The 19624-nt window shown below is 31.7% G+C and overlaps 4 protein-coding genes across 5 annotated transcripts; 1 reads left to right on the top strand and 3 right to left on the bottom strand.

Annotated features, from left to right (window-relative positions):
* Window positions 1-3630: 3630 nt before the first annotated feature.
* LOC138139923 (transforming acidic coiled-coil-containing protein 1-like) lies at window positions 3631-5649 on the bottom strand. Its single transcript, XM_069060511.1, has 7 exons — window positions 5310-5649; window positions 5026-5078; window positions 4827-4975; window positions 4435-4769; window positions 4254-4382; window positions 4053-4202; window positions 3631-4003 (listed from the first exon to the last, which is right to left on the bottom strand). The coding sequence occupies exons 3-7, from the start codon at window positions 4845-4847 to the stop codon at window positions 3823-3825; spliced, it is 816 nt and encodes a 271-aa protein (XP_068916612.1). The 5' UTR covers window positions 4848-4975; window positions 5026-5078; window positions 5310-5649; the 3' UTR covers window positions 3631-3822.
* A 3523-nt stretch (window positions 5650-9172) lies between these two features.
* On the bottom strand, window positions 9173-13332 carry LOC138139602 (protein hook-like). Of its 2 annotated transcripts, XM_069059920.1 has the most exons (3): window positions 13193-13332; window positions 12538-13123; window positions 9173-10855 (listed from the first exon to the last, which is right to left on the bottom strand). In XM_069059920.1, the coding sequence occupies exons 2-3, from the start codon at window positions 12884-12886 to the stop codon at window positions 9342-9344; spliced, it is 1863 nt and encodes a 620-aa protein (XP_068916021.1). In that variant the 5' UTR covers window positions 12887-13123; window positions 13193-13332; the 3' UTR covers window positions 9173-9341. The 2 variants fall into 2 exon arrangements, with proteins under 2 accessions (XP_068916021.1, XP_068916022.1); XM_069059921.1 differs by having other exon boundaries at window positions 12538-13296.
* A 124-nt stretch (window positions 13333-13456) lies between these two features.
* LOC138139604 (putative SERF-like protein) lies at window positions 13457-14067 on the top strand. Its single transcript, XM_069059923.1, has 3 exons — window positions 13457-13607; window positions 13659-13767; window positions 13823-14067. The coding sequence occupies exons 1-3, from the start codon at window positions 13601-13603 to the stop codon at window positions 13887-13889; spliced, it is 183 nt and encodes a 60-aa protein (XP_068916024.1). The 5' UTR covers window positions 13457-13600; the 3' UTR covers window positions 13890-14067.
* Window positions 14068-15036: 969 nt separating this feature from the next.
* Paip2 (polyA-binding protein interacting protein 2) lies at window positions 15037-19619 on the bottom strand. Its single transcript, XM_069059922.1, has 4 exons — window positions 19456-19619; window positions 19171-19344; window positions 19006-19112; window positions 15037-15881 (listed from the first exon to the last, which is right to left on the bottom strand). The coding sequence occupies exons 2-4, from the start codon at window positions 19339-19341 to the stop codon at window positions 15734-15736; spliced, it is 426 nt and encodes a 141-aa protein (XP_068916023.1). The 5' UTR covers window positions 19342-19344; window positions 19456-19619; the 3' UTR covers window positions 15037-15733.
* Between the last annotated feature and the right edge of the window lie 5 nt (window positions 19620-19624).

Here is a 19624-nt window from a genome sequence, read left to right as displayed (position 1 = left end):
TTTTAAAATTTAAATTTCCCGCTTATAATGTTGAATATTATAGGATATGATGACTGTTTGACTGATGACATGATGTTATGTTGGGTTGTCTGATTTCATTTACGTAGCTGCTGACAATGAAGAAATGGATTATGACAATAGATAAGTAAATTATGACAATGAAACATCTAAAACTTTAATAAAGATCATTGTGGAAAACGATTATTAAGCTTTTTATCTATTAGGAAGAAGTGGTTTTTGTTTTTCAATCATTTTTGTGTCTTCTTAACATGATAATACAATATATTTTTATTTTCATAAAATACTTAAAGTGGGTACAGGTTGCAAAGACACACTTGTCATTTGCAACAGCATTTTTTCAATATTTCTGAACCAAATAATGGCATAAAGGGACAAAAAAATCATAGTTTGGATTGAATATTTTCCATATAAGTACAGTTATAAAGTAATTTCAAATGACTAATGCCATAAAAGTGCTGTTGCAAATGACAAGTGTGTCTTTGCAACCTGTACCCACTTTAAAGTTGACTCAAGTTGCAAAAAACCAATTTGAAATTACTTTAAAACTGTACTTATATGGAAAATATTCAATCCAAACTATGATTTTCTGGTACCTTTGTGCCTTTATTTGGTTCAAAAATATTGAAAAAATTCTGTTGCAAATGACAAGTGGTTTTTTGCAACTTGAGTCGACTATACCTACTTTTTTAAATTCTAAACGAATGTTTAAGTATTTTTAAAGAAACTAAAGAACTGAAAATACACACACACACAGTTGTGTTGAAAGTTTTAAAGCGTTTTAAATTAACAAAAAGTTCAAATTCAAACAAATATGTTAAAGAAAAAACAAAGTATAACTTCAAAGAATTCAAACTTAACCTCACTTACACAATTTTAGAACAATAATTTATCGATCAATAAATCTTATAAAAAATGGGTAATCTTGTAGTTTACGTCGCCCAAACTGTGCATCGCTTCGCGCACCGTGCTGAATGTGTACAGCGTTGCCAGACTTATTTATTTGTATCGAATAAGAGAAAATTCACAATTAACATCACGTGACGGTGATTTTAATTATACAATTATATTCTGTGCAGGAGCCCCTCTACCACCCATTGTTTCGAAACAAAGTTAAAAAAGTACCAAACACAAACTAAACCAGGGAAACAGATCAATTAACAAACGTATTGGAGTCGTACACATCCAACTAAAAGATGCGTTGAATTCTAATTAACATCTGGCAACAATGCAGAGTCTATGGGGCTGCGCGTATGAGATGCGCAGTTTGGGCGACGTAAACTACAAGATTACCAAAAAATGGAATTAAGAACCATTATTTGGTATTAAAATAATCCTTGACATTGAAAGAATCATTTTGTGATGTTTAACTAGTTCCTACTTTTTGACCAATAATGACTGGAATTGACCGATCAAGGACCGGTCAACTTTGACCAAAAATAAATGACGGGTCATTTATCCATCACTATTTTTTAGTAATGACCAGCAACATTACTAAAAAATGTTGCAGGCAACATGTTGCCAATTGTTGCCTTGGTGTAAGGCCGCCTTTAGACAAACTAATAGACAGATTTCCACGATTTCCACTACCGCCAGTATCGCCACCTATCGGCGAGACTATTCTCACTCATATTATGACCAGGATGACATGATTATTTAAAAAAATTGCTTGCATAATCTTGACGATTCATTGTACGATGCCTCATAAATTTTTTAAGAAGTATCTATATACAGGAACAAAAGTATCAAATAGTGGCTGTAACTTTTTAATTTGACAATTTATGAAAAAATGTTTAATATAAAAGTTGATTGGTGTATTATCCTGCATCATCTGGTCTTCCTAGTTTGTTCCTATCTTTTTTTGTTTCGCTGCTATGGCAACCAACTTTGGTTTTTTAAATAGCACCCATACATTTTTTGTGTGATTTTCAAACAAGCGTATCTTTCTGTATTCATAAATACAGTTTTGCCATTATGAGGTAAAAGAATAAAATTTAAACAAAAATAAAAAAGGTGTCAATATAAAATTGATTTTTTCGGTAGTAAAAAATTTGCTAATAAAATTTTCGTAAAATATATTTATTTATATCAATAAAAAAATTAAAATATACAAGTAATGCTAGTTATCATTTTTAAACAGTCTAAATGTATAGTTTACAGCTAATTAGGAATATAAATTTTAAATAACAATACATACCTACATACTTATTAAAAAGCAACTAGCAGTAGGTAACTAAATTTCTTATAAAATCACAAATAATTAATACGTATATACAGATCGCTAAAAAGTATGATACAGCTAAATATTTTCAAAACGGTTTAGCAATAAAGCTCGTTGAAATTTGCGACACAGTTAGAAGTGTTTAAATTCTATCATCTGAGATGTTTTTCAATGTCCTAACATGATTTATTGTGTTGCATCACTGAAATCACAAAACTCTCTTTTCAAAAATATTAAATTTAACCCCCTGTGCTATTTAAAAAATCAACATAGCCTTGTATCTTCAAAATAAATGATGTTAGAAAATTGAAAATAATCTCGGATGATAGAATTTAAATACTTCTAACTGTGTGCCAAATTTCAACGAGCTCTGCTAAACCGTTCTTAAAATATTTAGATGTATCCATACTTTTTAGCGACATCTGTATGTAGGTACATACTTGATTAATTTATTAATTGATATAAGTAATTAATTAGAGAAAAATATATCAAATAAAAGTAGTCTAGGTAACATACACAATGTTATATTTAATACAATTTCCTTATAGGTATAAAAATAAGTTAAAAGGTTTCTATAAGGTATGTACAGAGAATCAACTGTTCACAAACTATTACAGTCGAAACGTGAAAGATTATTATTTTTTTATAGTAGGTACCTATGCTTAGTAATTTTATGATAGATTCAGTGGTTTCCAAGGAAGAATAATTAGAATTGAGGATTGTCAGGTTAGAAAACCTTTCGAAAAAGTCCTTAAACATGTGTTAATTCGTTATTTTAAATTAATTTCCTAAAAAAATGATAAAACGGCTCGCTTAATAAAAAAGATATCTTAAGGGGGAAAAATCTCATCAGTTAGAAGAATAAGCTTACCAAAAATTATCGCGGATAGTATTAAGTTTTGTACGTATTTTTTTTGTAGAAATACGCATTTCCGAACTTCAAACTTAGCGGCGATCAACAATTAAAAAAAATGTTTTGTAAAGCCATTGAATACACAAACACAGCTTTAATAGTTTTTACATTATTTAAAAAAGTACAATTATTCTTTCACATTCAACAATAATAAAAAGGTAACTGTTGAATCTTACTACAAACGTGATGACAAATTTTCAATTCATTTTACGTTATATCACTGCATATACATATAAGGTGAATAGTTACACAACACATAAAATTAGGCGTAACGCTGTAAGTAGCATACTATACAATTTTATGAAATGTTTTTACGTGTCGATGAGAAAATAAAACTAAAAAAAAAATAATATGTATATATAGACAGTTAACATCTGTTTAGAAAAAGTAGTGGCTACAATCACTTTTGTAATTTACCATTTAGAAATAAAAATATTTGACAACATATTGTAACTGCATATAAAACATAAAAACAAACTGAATTTAAGAGTTTTATTGTTTTCAATATTAATTACATTCTGATCAAAAACATGATAAAAAAATAAATTACAAATTAATATAATTTAAACCAATTAAAAATGTATATTTTTCAAAAAAATTTCAATCAAGAAATTATATTAACTTATATGATGGATGATTTTTAAGTAGTTGTTTGACTTATGTAAATTCATTACACCTTTTTTCCTGTTACTTCATCACATAATGCTGCTAATTCAGCACACTCAGTTGTTTTCTGTTCTAAAGAATTTTCCAGTGCTGCAATTTTAATTTCCAACCTTTTAATAATTGCATTTTGCTTAGCTTCCAGTGTTTCAAACTGAGTTTTTAAAAATGTGTTGTCTTTGTTTGCTCTAAAATTATACTGAAAAATAAGTGAATGTTATTATAGATCAATTTTACTTTTCTATTTGCTTAGATGCATGAGCTTTGAGAGATTCATATCGTTGTACTTCCATTTTAAGGTTTTTCTCCATGCTCTCAATGTTATCCTTAAAAACTTCCTCATTTGCCTTGAACCCTTCAATAATAGCCTTAGCTCGTTCATATTTTCTGAAAATAAAAATTTGAAGAAAACTTTTATAAAACAAGTAAGTAACCAACTGGATAACATCATGAAATGCCATTTCCAGTGTTGCTAAATTTCCCTTGACAGTTTCATGCAAATCATTCAATTTTTTATATTCAGTTATGTGATTTGTTATTGTTCTTTCATATTCTTCTAGAATTTGACTATAAACAGAAAATAATTATTAACACATTTTTCCCGTTTTTTTTTCTTTACTTCATTTTTTCTTCCTTTTGAACTCTGTCATGAAGCTCATTTAATGCTTTACTAGCTTTTTCTTCCGCTGCTTTCACAGCATCTTCTAATTCTGTTGCTGAACTATTTTCAATAATCTTTGATGTTTCCTTCAACTGGTCTTTCAATTTTTTTATTTCTGCTTTTAACTGCTGAGCTTGTTTAAATGAATCTGCTTGTGTTTTTATTATGATTTCTTCTTTTTGTCTTATTTTCAATTCTATGCTGGCTATAGTTTGCTGAGATGCATTTAACTGAAGTTTTAACTCAGAAATTTCTTGTTGCTGAGATAATTTCTCACCTGAGTCTGATATAATCTACAAACAATAAAATTTCAAATGAATTAAAAAATAATCAATAATAGGTACCCTTACATTATTTTCCTGTGTTGCCATTATCCTTGAAAAAAATATCACATGGACACCTTAGCTTCAATATTAAACTGAGTTTCTTACATTCAAGCAAAACTTCCAGGAAATGCTTTTTGGACGTCACTTCTGTTCATAGAAAATCATTATTCACACTGAAAATTAAACTATTTTTATATATTACATAAAAAAAAGTAATACTCACCTTTAAGGACGATCAGTTCCACTATCCTTGAGTGGTCAGTTTCTTGGAAGGACCTAAAAAATACCATACAATTGACAGGAACTAAGTCACATCACAGGCGTTATTTTTGAAAGAAAAACTACAAACGTCTCACCTATAAGCATTTTACCTTACGTTACATTAAATCGTATCAACATCAACAACATTACATCAACTACATATTTACTCAATTAATAAATGATTATTGAGGTCACGTTCTAAATGTTTTGGGATGCAAGTGTGCATTATAAAAATTGTTTACGTACTTTTCACGTTTATTCCAAATGTTTAAAGAGTTGATTCAAACATGTGTTCGAATTGTTGGGCGTTACAACAGCCGCATAATACCTGCAACTATCACAACACAAAATGACATTTGTACAAATCTACCATTAATGACACAATGACAGTTAGCGAATGTCAAAAACGTACTCAATTTACTTCAAACGTGTTGGCAACGAGTGCGAAAAAGACAGATAGGCACTCTTTTGGTGACGCATCGTACTAACATTCCAGGCCCGGATTTCAGAGATTTCTTATAACGGGTGACTATTAAAATTTTCACTTAGGGTTGGCTATGGATCATTCTTTGTTTTCCGTTGCACCTTAGGGTAATTGTTCACTTTAACTACTTCTGGAATTTTCGCGTTTTTTCTGGCTAGACAGCCTCAGGACGTCCTCCTACATCGTTTCCCACCAGTCAAACCTTGTGCAAATGAAAAATTTCCTTACCCTTTAGTTGTTATACCAAGTTATACTAAGACTTGGCGCGACCTTGACGCGACCTTGAAACACAACAAGAGAAAAAAAAAAGGCATTTGCACAAGGTTTGAATGGTGGGACACGAACTAAGAGGACGCCCTGAGGCTGTCTAGCCAGAAAAAACGCGAAAATTACAGAAGTACTCTCGTGTCAAAAATGGACTACTCCCTAGAATTCGAACTTTTAGGGAAATAACGTTTTTCATGTTGTGTGTAACTAGAATTTTCAAAAGTGATTTTGAATGCCTAAGGTTGGTTACTTTGAATTGAGAGATTAAATCCAAATAAATATGCCGCCAGTAACCAAAATTGATTGTGAAACGAAAAATCATCTATCACTTAGCGAGAAATTAGTCATTTGCAACTGTTACAATTAATTTGCTGTCTTACATTTTTGGGATATCTTTTGTTTCTCACCAGAAACCACATAGTCTCCAACCTAACCAAATTTATGGCAACCTAGTAACGAATATCCCTAAATCCTAAATCATTGCTTTTTAAATAAAGGTTATGTATGCATACGTTTGATTTTTTGTTTGGCCAATAAAACGGTAGGTTCATGAACACCAACTTCAGCAACAATTCCCCGTATCGAAATCCCGTCTCTTACGTTGCGCTATAATCTGTTTTTGAATTTCAGTCAAACCCATTTTTTCGCATTGACTTTGACACTGACAATAACGTTTGACGTTGTAGATTTTGATTTACAGTACTAAAATTTGGCTGTACGAGTGTTTTTTTGCCAGCGGTTGTATGACTAAACAATTACGTAAAAAAACAAAAATAAATCAATCGGTTGCTAAAAAGAAAAATAACGATAATAGTGGGCCAAGCGTGGGCCAAGCAAAAGCAACAAAACACAAAAATTGAACACGTTTCGTTAATTATTATTATTAACTATTATTATTATCTAGAACTTGTTTTTTTGGTTGTAAAGAGTTTTTAATTATCTTTTGTTTGTTTTGAGAAATATTTTTATTTGTTTATTTTGTTCTTAAGATTTTTTATTTACGTTATCTTTTTTCTTTATTGAAAAGACTTTCCTTAAAGCTTTTCACCTAATTCTTGATTATGTATTTTGTGTTTTAAACAGTGACGTGGAAATAGAATAGACGGAGCGTAAGATACACCGCTTTGATTCCCACCTGTAACACATTTTTGCCCTTACCAAGATGGCCACCGATTGTATTGCTGGTTGCTGTTGCGAAAGTTTTATAATGATGGGGATAACAAAATACAATAAAAAGATACATTAAATAAAAACGGACAAAAGCCAAATTAATTTATCGATGTTTAAAAAGTACAACCTTTGTTAAATAGTAGTTTATTTAACGAGTTTGTGTGTAAGTTGGGATTTTTTTTGGCATGAGTGGGCCTTTAAAATGCTCGTTTCACTCGCGTTTTAAACTGGCCCACTCATGCGAAAAAAATCCCAATTTACACACGAACGAGTTGAATACAACGCTTTTTGTTCGACGAGCCCTTTAAAGGATCCACATCGCTTAAAATCTTTAAAACTACTTTGACGTTTCGTTTCGACAAGTTGTGACATTTATCAAAATCCGTTCACGCAGGAGAATTCTCAAATTCTGACAGTGTCGAACAAAAAAGCTGTCTTACAGACTTACCTTTTAAATTTTTGTTGAATTGTTTGTTAAAGTAATGAAGTCTAATTTTGGTATAATTAACAATTATTTGTTTGATTAATATAAAATTATGATTTTCCGAAAAAAATTCAAAATCTAAAATATGTCTATAGGAGAAAATAAGTTAGAGGGTAAAGTAGCAAAAACAACATTACAGATCCTTGTAATGACATTATCTATAGAAGGGTTATTGTTCTTTTTTGCAATTTTTAACATAACACGTGCTAGTCATCTTCAAAAAGTATGAGTTTTATAATTATATGAAAGCAAACAAATAGGTCCTTTTTGTTAATATAAAAACAACAGATACGATACCTCTGCAACCCGCGCAACTGACACATAAATGTTAGGCAAATACAGAACAGATTTGCTATTACTGCTGCATAACTTGCCCTTACTTGCATATAGGAATCAACGCTTTACATGGTGATGCTCCGTCTATTCTATTTCCCACGTCACTGGTTTTAAATTACAAAGCACACGATTAATTTTCCTTTCCTTTATGGCAAGAGATGGTCCTACACCTTCACGTTGGTTCTTGCTGAAAAATAAAATATTTTTTTCCCCAAAATTATACACAAAAAACGACTCACTTTGAATTTTATTAACCCTCCGCCACCCGGCGGCACGGCAATTTTGCCGGAGTACATACACTATTACGGATATTACTATCAAGTAATAGTGCAGTGCTTATCAACATAATTACCGGCGTCTCGCCTCCACATTTTGACTTTGTTGTGTATTATGTTCTGTGTCAGTGTTAAGGAATTTCCTCACGATATGACATGAGTACAATAATATACCTTTTTGAATTTCAACTACCAATGTGTTATCTAAATCCAGAATTTTTAAAAAGAGATTGCGGATTGCGGTACTATTCCCGTTGCTGAAATTACAAGTGGTAAAATCGAATTTTTTTCTAAATACCAAAGATTTCTCATAGCAATATAATTAAGTAATTCATTGTCTTGAAAATTTTGTTGATATCATGTTGTATTGATAACTATTATTTAAGTTATTCTATGCCAAACAATATCCGATTAACAAAACATTAAACACCGCAAATAAAATTTTAATTAAAAAAAAAAGTAATTTTTTAGAAAAAAATTTATGTTACGAAAAATTACCAAAATTTGAACAGCATTTTGAATTAGTATCTCGTATTGTCAAATTAAATCTTTTAAGACGTAAATCAACCGACAAAAACACAACATGGAAGTAGCGTAAATTTTCTAATTATTTATTTAAACAAAACAATTGGGTTGCCATGGTGACCATAGCATTCCCGATCATTGAAAATATCTCAATTTAACTATAATAAAGAAAAATAAGCACAAATACAATTTCAAGATCATTTATTAAAGAAATCATAATGAGTCGTTTTTTGTGCCGGTCAGTGTATTATTGCAAATTTTCCGAAGTGTGTATAGAATTAATAATGACAATCTTGTGTTGGGACGCTTCACAAAAAATGGTACATCAAGAAAAAAAATAAGGGGTTTCCATTTAAAAAAAAACTATGGATGACGTCATAACTCGAAAACAAATCACTGCTTGGAATTTTATTTTGTATTAAAATATGTATTTTTATAAACTAAAATTGACGTGTCCAAAGATTTTTTTGAAAAAAATTTGGTTTAATTTTTAATGAATTTATTCCATACTTTTGCCGCTCACTGTATAGGTAGGTATCCCAGAATTTATCCAATAAAAACAAACTCCTAAAATCAACAAATTATATTCAACACTGTTAAACAATACATACATAAAATACTGATTAAAATGATACATTAAATGATAAATTTTATAAAAAGGTAGTTATTTATGATTATGACTTCTTAAAATAAATCTCGATCTGTATAAAATTGTTAAAAAAAAAAACCAATTAAATTTATTTAGGCTTGAATCTCTGGGTTTGTTTTCTAGGAGTCGGCTGTCTCTGTCGGGCAAGAAACGACTGTCCTTGTCCGGCACTCAAAACAGCCAGTCGCTCATCGATAGCTTCCCTGTGACACGTCATTCCCAATTTATAAAAAGCCGCCAACATAAGTCTCTCTTCCATTTCCTTCATGGGCGCCGAATGATGCACCGAGTCCATCCCTCCGTTACTCTTGGGCTCCAGTTGTTGAGCAACTTCTCTCGCTTTCTCCAAACTCCTTGTATACTTACCTTGTACTTGCTGAAGTTCGTTCTCTTTGGCCGCCAGAGTTTCCTGGAGCGTCGTTATTTTTTGTTTATACTCTTTCACCACATTTTCGCCATGTTGTGGGTCGTCGTTGGGAATCTTGTTCTTCAACTCTTCAATTTGCGCTTCTAGTTTTAATATAACTTGATTAGCTGAGCGCTTCTGTTGTTGCAATTTTTCGTTCCTGGTCAACGCACTTTCCAGCAAAGCTTGATTTGCTTCGTGTTCTTGGGTAGTCGTTCTTAACGACTTGTTTTCTTTCTCCAAGAAACGTAACCGTTCTTTCATCTCAGTGGGAGTTAGTTCTTGAGACATGGCAGCGCCGCTGTCTCTTTTCGGCTGTCGCAACTTCAACTCTACCACTTCTTCTCGAAGAGCGTCTCTTTCTTGAACTATTCGTTCTTTCTCGCCTTGAAGCGCCACCAGCTTGGTTTCCAATTTTTCACAGTTGAACTGTGCCTTGTCCGCTCTTTGGGTCTCCTCGTCTAGTTTCTGTTCGATTTCCATCAGTTGTTTTTTATATGTTTCACACTGACTCTTCCAGCTGTTCACCTTAGCTAACTCTTCCTCATTCTCTAAAATCTTCTGCAGATACTCCATATTCTTTTCTTCTAGTTTTTGAAGAGTTTTTTTAACGTCTGAATACTTCTCCAATTTTTTCTTGTATGAAGCTAGATTTGCTTCTAAACCTTGTACTTTGGCAGCAGATTCAGAAAGGGCATCCAGTTCATCTTTCAGTCTAGAAGTATCATTTGCGGCTAATTGCAATTCAGCAATTTTTTCTTGGTTCATTTTAATCTGTTTCTGTTGTTCTGTAATTTTTGCTTTAAAGTCGTCTCTCATCACTTCCGCTTTGAATAATTCTTCTTTTAATTCTTCATTCTGTTTTCTAAGATCCGAATTTTTGTTTTCTTTATCTTTAAGTGCTTGATTTTCGGCGAATAATGCTTGATTTTCTTCTAAAAGGTTTTGAAGTTGTACTTCCATTTGCTGGCACTGTTGACTTAAAGTTTCTTTGACTTCATTTGCTACTTCGAGTTCTCCAACTAGCTGAGAAACTCGTTGATCACTGTCTAGGATTAACAGACTAATTCCCGAGCGTCCCCCTGTTACTAAGTCAAGCTGTTCAATTGCTTGTTTAATATTTTGTTGAACAGATTCTTCCATGTCCATAATTTTGGTGATATATTCTTGCTTCCTTTCGCAATTTATTGCACATCCTAGTGGACAACAAGAACAAATTTAATTGTATTTGGGAATTTTTCATCTCCACATTATTTTATAATTACATTTTAAAAATAATTTTATAGGAAATGGATTTTTTGACATTTTTATGAAAAAATTTACGAGTATAAAAATGAAAAACACATGTACCACCGGTATCATAACCAATACATAACATTTACATATTATCTAATCTAAATCATGATTTTTTTAAATTCCAATTTAAATTTGTCTTCTTTTTGGAATTAAAGAATGGTAACAGTAATACAATTAAATTTTTGCTTTCATTATTGCAAAAATATTAGTTTATCTTCACGGATAAGAACATTTGTTTAAAAAAAATGTTAGAAGTTCCAAATAAACTAGGTCAATTTTAACCTTTTCTGTGTTTTAAGAAAAAGTATTATTATTTGCTGATTTCATGCAACTTGCTGACAACATGTGAAACAATCATTGCACGTGTATCACATATTTTAAATAAATACATGATTGTACATAATAATGTATCAGGCGTTCAAATGAAATCCTGGGCTGAGTAGGCTTTGGAAAAATTAAACCGTTAAGAACAGTGTAAAGTTTGAATTTCGCGCCGTTTGACACGAATGATATTTGTTCATGTTTAATCGGGACATAATTGAACATGTTTGTTTTCAGCAAAGGGTGCCCTTAGATATTTGGTTCGAGAATAGAAATCGTTACGTTATTCTATTTTTTATGTAAAACATTGCAAAGAAAGAAAAAAGTAAAATTTTTTGGCTCTAAATTTTAGGTTAGCTGTCAACATGCTTTAAAAAAGCACAACAATTGACGGTTTCCAACGCCTTCCCAGCCCAGGATTTCATTTGAACACCCGATATAATGTGATGTACAAAAATGATTAAAAATTATGTGAAGTTTTCTTATATCCGCATAACTGTTTTTACTTGTTTTTTAAATCTTTAGATTGAATCATTGGGTGGAAAAACAGCGTTATCCCGAAAACAGCAAAAAGATTCATGCGTTACCACGGTCACCTGCGATACGGCCCATTGATTTTTATTCAGTTAGAAAACTCTTAATCCTTGCGTTAGTAAATCATTGCGAGTTTCACTACGCCATTATACAGAGTTATGATAAAGTAACGCACAAAATTCAGAAAACGTATATTAATTTTTGAAAAAAATGCAAAAACACGTCAAACAGTTTTTAGAGTAAATTCTTGCTTTAAAGTAAATGTTGTTTAATTTATTTATTAGTTATTATTAAAACCAAGTTTATTTGGTTCTTTATTTTTTTTTTATGTAATCCCTACTTAAACAAGATTTCTATGATCCAGAAAAATAAGCTCTGTCAAACAATCTAATCAGAATTGTAGCTTCCCATTTGGAGAAAATATTAATGACGTCATAACTTTGACAAATTTGACCCAATTTTTGTTCTATATACGTTAAAAAAACGCAGAATTTAAAAAACTGTTTGACGTGTTTTTGCATTTTTTTCAAAAATTAATACTTTGCGTTTTATTAATTTTGTGCATTATTTTATCATAACTTGTAGCAACAGTCGTTTCTACCAATAGTACAAAAAACAGCGTTAATAGCTTAACGCTGTTTTTCTACCCAATGCTTCAATTGTATTTCATTTTATTTAAAAAATTCAAATATGTTATACGAATAGATATTTATCTTGTCATACTAACCTAGTATTAAACGTAAGAGTTTGCATAATTGTACAGGATCATTATTGGTCCCAATTTCGGTAACATCAGGACGTCCCTCTTCGAGCAGCTGAAGTGTGAGCACATCTTGATAATACTCTGTTATAGCTTCAAGTATTTTTTTTAAGTTGCTAACACACAACCTCCAACTTGAACTGACATCTCTTTTGATTTTTGGTTCTAGTTTACTAAAGTGATCTGGAGCAATCTGCATTAAAGCTTCTAACATGGCAACTCCATCACAAATTTCTTTAACATTTCGGGCTTTGCTTGGAACAATACTTTGTAACCAAATTATCAAACTTTCACAAATTCCTCCACTTGGATTCATCTCTGAATTGCGATTATGTGGTCACACATGTGACAACAGATGAACGAATATTTAATAAACAAGGAACCCCATAATTGTAGATAAATAGATTTTACTGTCAATACTCTTATCAGGACGTTTGCTGTCAGCTGTCATATATTATCGGCACTTTTACTTCCTCCACCGCCGTTCCGTAAAACCATAGATATTTTAAAGTGTTACAAACAAGTCTTCGGCATGTCTTCGGTCTCTCTGCTCCTGTTAAACAAAGATAGATAAATTATCGCTATGTGTATCTATGTGGAATAAAAATATGATATAACTTGCGTTTATTTTCGGTGATAGGATAGGTAGTTAGGTACCACAACAATCCACAAAAAATTAAACACCCTAGAAGAATTACGTTGACCTAAAATTGCTAACGAACGCGTGCGCAAGTCACACCCCGAAGATTAATTTTAAACGTAGCGGTCGATTTTTGATTCCAAATAAATTTCAAATGGCCCAAAATAACAAACTAGTCTAACTACATTTGAACGGAATTTTTCGAAATGTTAAAAAAAGAAACTAAAAAATGACTGCGCTTAGGTGGCGCCTCTTTCGGTGTTATGTTTAACTAAGTCTATTATTATTTTTCTCTGATTTTCAATTGCAATTTGTTCCTAGAAGAGGCTGCGGCCCTTGGGGCCTTCAATCGTTGTTGTATATTGTAAATCGAATAGTTTTTGTACAGAAATGACCCGTAAGTATGTGTTCGTAATGTGATTTCGATAATCGGACGGAACAATTATAGGTGGTAATCAACGTGAACTGGCCAGAGCGAAAAACCAGAAAAAACAACAAGAAATGGCGAAAGGCAAAGCACGTAATGACGGGTTAACTTTAGAACAACGAAAATTTAGGTATTTATGTTGAAAACTGTCCACAGATGGTGTTATTATTTGTTCATTTTCGTAGAGATGCTGAAATGATGAGGGAAAAGCAGCGGAAGAAAGAGGAGGCAAAAACTACGACACACTCATAGATTGGTCTGTTTATTTCAACTCGTGTAATCTTGTAATATTTTTTGTATTATGGAATTTACAAGGCAATTCTAGCATTTATTACTGTCAAATTTATACTGAGTATTAGGGAGATATGTTAACCAATTTCTCATTGTTTTGTAAGTAAATATTTCATTTAATAAAGTTCCAAGCCCTCAACAGTCTTTTTCATGCCGTCGGCTGTTATTGACGGTTTTGCATGATTCAAAATCCGCCGGGAACGTTAAATTCTCGGCCGAGTACTTACAAAAGTGACCTTGGTTAAAAATTCGCTAGAGAATGGGCCAGCAGCATTGATTCTTAAATGTCAACAATGTTTGACATAGAAGTTACTTTGGTTGAATTAATTAATAATACTTTTTAAAAAGTATTTACATTTGTCGGCATGAAAAATTTTGTGGATTACACGTCCAGAAAATGTTTTGCGAGTGCACGTGTTGTTGCCTCGGCTAGGCGCCTTGGCTACGCAATAGCACTCACACTCGCAAAATATCATTTTCTGGACTAGTGATCCAAATAACTACACTGACCGGCACAAAAAACGACTCTTTATGATTTCTTTAATAAATGATCTTGAAATTATATTTGTGGTTATTTTTCTTTATTATAGTTAAATTGGGATATTTTCAATGATCGGGAATGCTATGGTCACCATGGCAACCGAATTGTTTTGTTTAAATAAATTATTAGAAAATTTGCGCTACTTCCATGTTGTGTTTTTGTCGGTTGATTTACGTCTTAAAAGATTTAATTTGACAATAGGAGATACTAATTCAAAATGCTGTTCAATTTTTGGCAATTTTTCAAAACATACATTTTTTTCTAAGAAATTACTTTTATTTTTTTTTCATTAAAATTTTATTTGCTGTGTTTAATATTTTGTTTGTCGGATATTCTTTGGCAAAGAATAACTTAAATAACACTTATATCAATACAACATATCAAAAATTTTTTGACAATGAATTAATTATATTAATAAAATTCAAAGTGAGTCGTTTTTTGTGCCGGTCGGTGTATTTCAGTCTTCTTAGTTTTGGTCCATATTGTTGTGTCATGTGTAATACATATTTTTTTTACGTCACTAGGGCCGTTGTGTGGGTTCCGGTAGTATTAAGTGAACATTTCAAATCAAGTCAAATAATTTATTTTTTTACAATTCATAATTATACAAACTTATATAATATTCGCACCGACGCATTTAAAAAAAAGTCCTCTTCAACACAAGAGAGCAAAGAAAACCATGAAATGACAGCTAAGAGGTACAAAAGTATATATTTTTTTTTGTGTACTCGCAGAGCCTTATTATCACTACATAACCCAGAAGGTCATGTACAATTTGAGATTTTTGTGAGAACACAGTTTTTGAAACATACTTAAATTATATAAAATTAAAAAGACGAATATTTTACATCTAGACTTTTTTTACGAATTTATACACTCACAAATATACAAATCATCGAGAAGTCATTACAAAAGCAACAAAACTAACGGAGGGTTATTAAAGCTGCTCTAATCACACTTAAAGTGTTACACACTCCTTTAATAACGTTTCACGATGAGATCATTATGTTTTAAACTGAACAATAACAATCTCAATTCTACTATATGATTATAACAACTGAAATTTGTTAAAACAATCTCTATGCTCAAGTCCTTAAAGAGTTGAGGTTAATAATAAATCTCACAAATTTAGGAAGTTTGGAATAAGTAACCTCGACATAAAGGAAGTAAAAATATTGCAATCATTAAAAAAATACCACTATTTTTTTTGGATAATTATGTACATGTGAGATTCAAAAATTGCAAGTAACAAAATAATAACAATTTAAGACGAACCAGTTACAGTTTCAGCAGGTGGTTGGGAACCACCTGGTATGAATTCTGCAGCCAATGGATTGAGATTGCTCTCTTTGACGACTTCTTGGCAGTCCAACTTCAGGTTGTTAATCATGTTCGACACTTCTGTATTAGGGCTGGAATCATCAACGGGCAAATAAATATGTAAATAAATAAATAACGATAATCCTATCAGGTGTTTTATTTTTATCGAAAACGTACAACAATTTTATCTCGTTTTTAATCTTGTTTTTTAAGATCGTTTACTTACAATCAATCGAAAACAAGGTCAATTATGATTCTTGCATATATTTTTGAAACATGAACAACAAAACCAAAATCTAAGAAAACTTCGAATTAACAAGAATATTGAAGTTGTGTTTTTTTAAGTGCTTATTCTTTAAGGCCCGTTTGTATAAAGCGATGTCAAGTCCGTTGTTAAAGTTAACATAATGTCAAGCAATCTGATTGGAGGATATTTAACATTGGATCTGAATCAGCCAATCAAATGGGCGGATTTCTGACTTGACGCGTTGTTAGCTGACACGATGTTTAACTAAGCTTTATACAATCGGGCCTAAGTCAGGTCAGGTCAGCTTCAAAATAGTAATGGTTTGATGTTTCTCTAGCGTAAATCTATTTTTTTTCCACCGAGCCTTTTAACGCTTTATTATCGTTTATGTATACATATTTTAAATCATTATTATAAAACGATAAATATTTATGAATGTATTAAACAAAACTCATAAGAAAGTCCAAAGAGTGTTTCGCGTTTAACTTACAGTATGTCCCCGGATTGAATTTATAAGAGGGATTTTTTTTTAATTTTTATTTTACGTAAAAACTTATATGAAAAACATTTTTTGCTTCATTTGAACCCCCTATTTCTGTTATTAAAAGTCTTTTTCAATACAGACGACGACTTGACATTAAAATAAAAGAAAATGCAGAACAAATATTTTCCGAAAAAAAATCAAACCATAATTGAATATAAAAAAATAGTATTTTATACTGACCGGCACAAAAGACGACTCATTGGGTGATATTAATAAAAATTAGCAAATGCTTCCAAGCATTTGCTACTTAGCATTAGCATTTGCTTTGAAGTAAAAGCTTTTGCTTCTAGCAATTGCTTGTTTTGGTATTAATAAAGAAATCCTCTTGACGAAAGCATATGCTAGTGACTTGACAAGTAATTGCTTGCCGTTCAACGCAGGGCGCCAGGAAAATGTATCCAAAGTGGTGCCTTGTCCATAATTTTTCCCGTGACAAATTTTACAACATTCGATACAATTGGTTGACTTACTTCCATGAGTTCAGCTACCCGAATCTGAAATCCTATAAATAGTTTAACACTATTTATTACTCTATGAATAATTTAATTTTTTATACTTGGATCAGCCACATATCGCAACAATATTTTTATTTTCACCGAAGATAGTCATTCCCAAAAAAATCAGCAATCCACTGAACACTTTCATTTCGGAAATGAAACAATTTTACATCATCTTCTCTTGTAATGGTATTGTCTTTCCTTTCTTTGTAAAATTTACGGTTTCTTGCCACTTGGAACATACTTTTATGGTGCTTTAACAGCCGATTTATAACTACTAGTACGACACGAAGGAGAATGTCATTTATCCTAGCAATTGCTTACTATTTCAAGCAAATGCTAAACTTCATTAATAGTAAAAGAAGCAAATCCTAATATCGTCAAGCAAATGCTTTCTAAAACGAGCAAAAGCATTTGCTAGCCAGGTCTCACTAGCATTTACTACACTTTTATTAATATCACTTAAAGCAATTGCTTATGAAATAGCTAGCAAAAGCATTTGCTACCTTTTATTAATACTGCCCATTATGATTTCCTTTAATAAATGATCTCGAAATTATATTTGTGCTTATTTTTCTTTATTATAGCTAAATTGGGATATTTTCAATGATCGGGAGTGTTATGGTCACCATGGCAACCGAATTGTTTTGTTTAAATAAATTATTAGAAAATTTGCGCTACTTCCATGTTGTGTTTTTGTCGGTTGATTTACGTCTTAAAAGATTTAATTTGACAATACGAGATACTAATTCAAAATGCTGTTCAAATTTTGGCAATTTTTCATAACATACATTTTTTTTTCTAAAAAATTACTTTTTTTTTCTTAAAATTTTATTTGCTGTGTTTAGTGTTTGGTTTGTCGTATATTTTTTGGCAATGAATAACTTAAATAACACTTATCAATAAAACATGATATAAAAAAAAAACAATGAATTACTTAATTATATTAATAAAATTCAAAGTGAGTTGTTTTATGTGCCGGTCAGTGTATTAACTTTGCGCCGTTTTCTGTACATAATTCAACCCTATATCGAAGTTTAAGCTTCTGAACATCCATGCGTGATACATGAGTGTTCCGAAATTTTTCATTAAATTTTGTAATTACATATGTAACAAAAACCGGTCCAACACTGGATTAAATAAATTCTGTGTTCTAAAGATAGCATTTTGAAACAGTAATAAGTTGTTTGTCAAAAACAAGGCCAATTGTAATAAAATTTATAACATAAAAATTAATTCCAAGTCCAAATTTGAACAGAAAATGTTAATTTAAGAATGCAGTATATTAATACAGAGATTTTAATAACGGAAATGGGGGTTTCAAATGAACCAAATAATGTTATTTCTCTGAAGTTTTTGCGTAAAATCAAAAATATTTTTTTCCCCTCTTGTAAACCCCATCCGGGGACAACTGTAGATCAGAAATGGCTTAATTAGACAGGCAAGACGATTTTCTGTTAAGTGAATAAATGAATATTCAAGAATAATTTTATTTTCAAAATACATATGCCATAAAAATTATGCAAGATTGAATATAAATTTATAGACTTCAACAAAATAATTTAAGTTATGTCAGCAACTTTGAGAACCTACACTCAAAGAGTGACGATTTCTGATGTAATGTAATAAACTGACGTAATTAACAATGTTCTGTTTCTTTGTTTTAGTATGTTCAGTATATTGTTTGAAACATGCAGAAATTGCAAGTTTTATTTGAAATTCTTTAATCTGTTCCAGTTTAATAATTGGAGAAATCATAGTTGTAGATGCAATTCAAAAGATTGTTGATTCAAAAACACGGCGTTTTTCATGGCAATAAACCCCATGACTTAGAGGTAATCACCTATCAAGGTCAACCTTTTTTCTCTTTTATTATCAAGGCCACTATGACATTTTTGAAAAAACTACAACAGGAAAGGAACACTCACTCAGATCCGCCGTTGGGGTTATTTGACGATGCTTCGCTGTTTTCGTCAGCGAGCATCGCTTCGATGCACTCTTCCATAAGGGCCTCTTCTTCGAGCCTTTGCATCACCTGAAACAATATTTCGTCTGTGCTGAGCGGCTAGGGAGTCGTCGAAGGGTTGAAATACCTCTTTGTCGAACTCCTCCTCGTTTTCCATCCACAGATATTCGGAGAAGTCATCCTCTGGCGACGCGTTGAACTCTTCCACTCCGTTATTTTCTATGCTTTCTGAGATGTAAGTCGTATCTTCGTAGGCGTAGAGGCCGTTTTCGGATGACTGATTGCTGGGCATTTTCATGCTCTTGAAAAAAACAAACATTTTTGAGTGCGGTACACTGGTTAATGTATGCAGAATAATTCTCCTCCATTTTAGGCAAATGGAACGGTTCGAGTGAAAAATGCCAATACTCACAGACGATGCAGCGACCGTTTTCGAGCTTACAACAACAATGATCGATAACAGTTTTCGATAAAATTGCACTGGGCTTATCGAAGATTAGGAATATGGAAAAAAACTTCGGGAACACCTCTGTTGTCAAACAAGCCAGAATGATTTCGACCTATGACGAACACCACTGTAC

The sequence above is a fragment of the Tenebrio molitor genome, chromosome X (assembly GCF_963966145.1).
Source record: "Tenebrio molitor chromosome X, icTenMoli1.1, whole genome shotgun sequence".
Lineage (NCBI taxonomy): Eukaryota > Metazoa > Arthropoda > Insecta > Coleoptera > Tenebrionidae > Tenebrio > Tenebrio molitor.
This window is presented reverse-complemented; position numbering and strand designations above follow the sequence as displayed.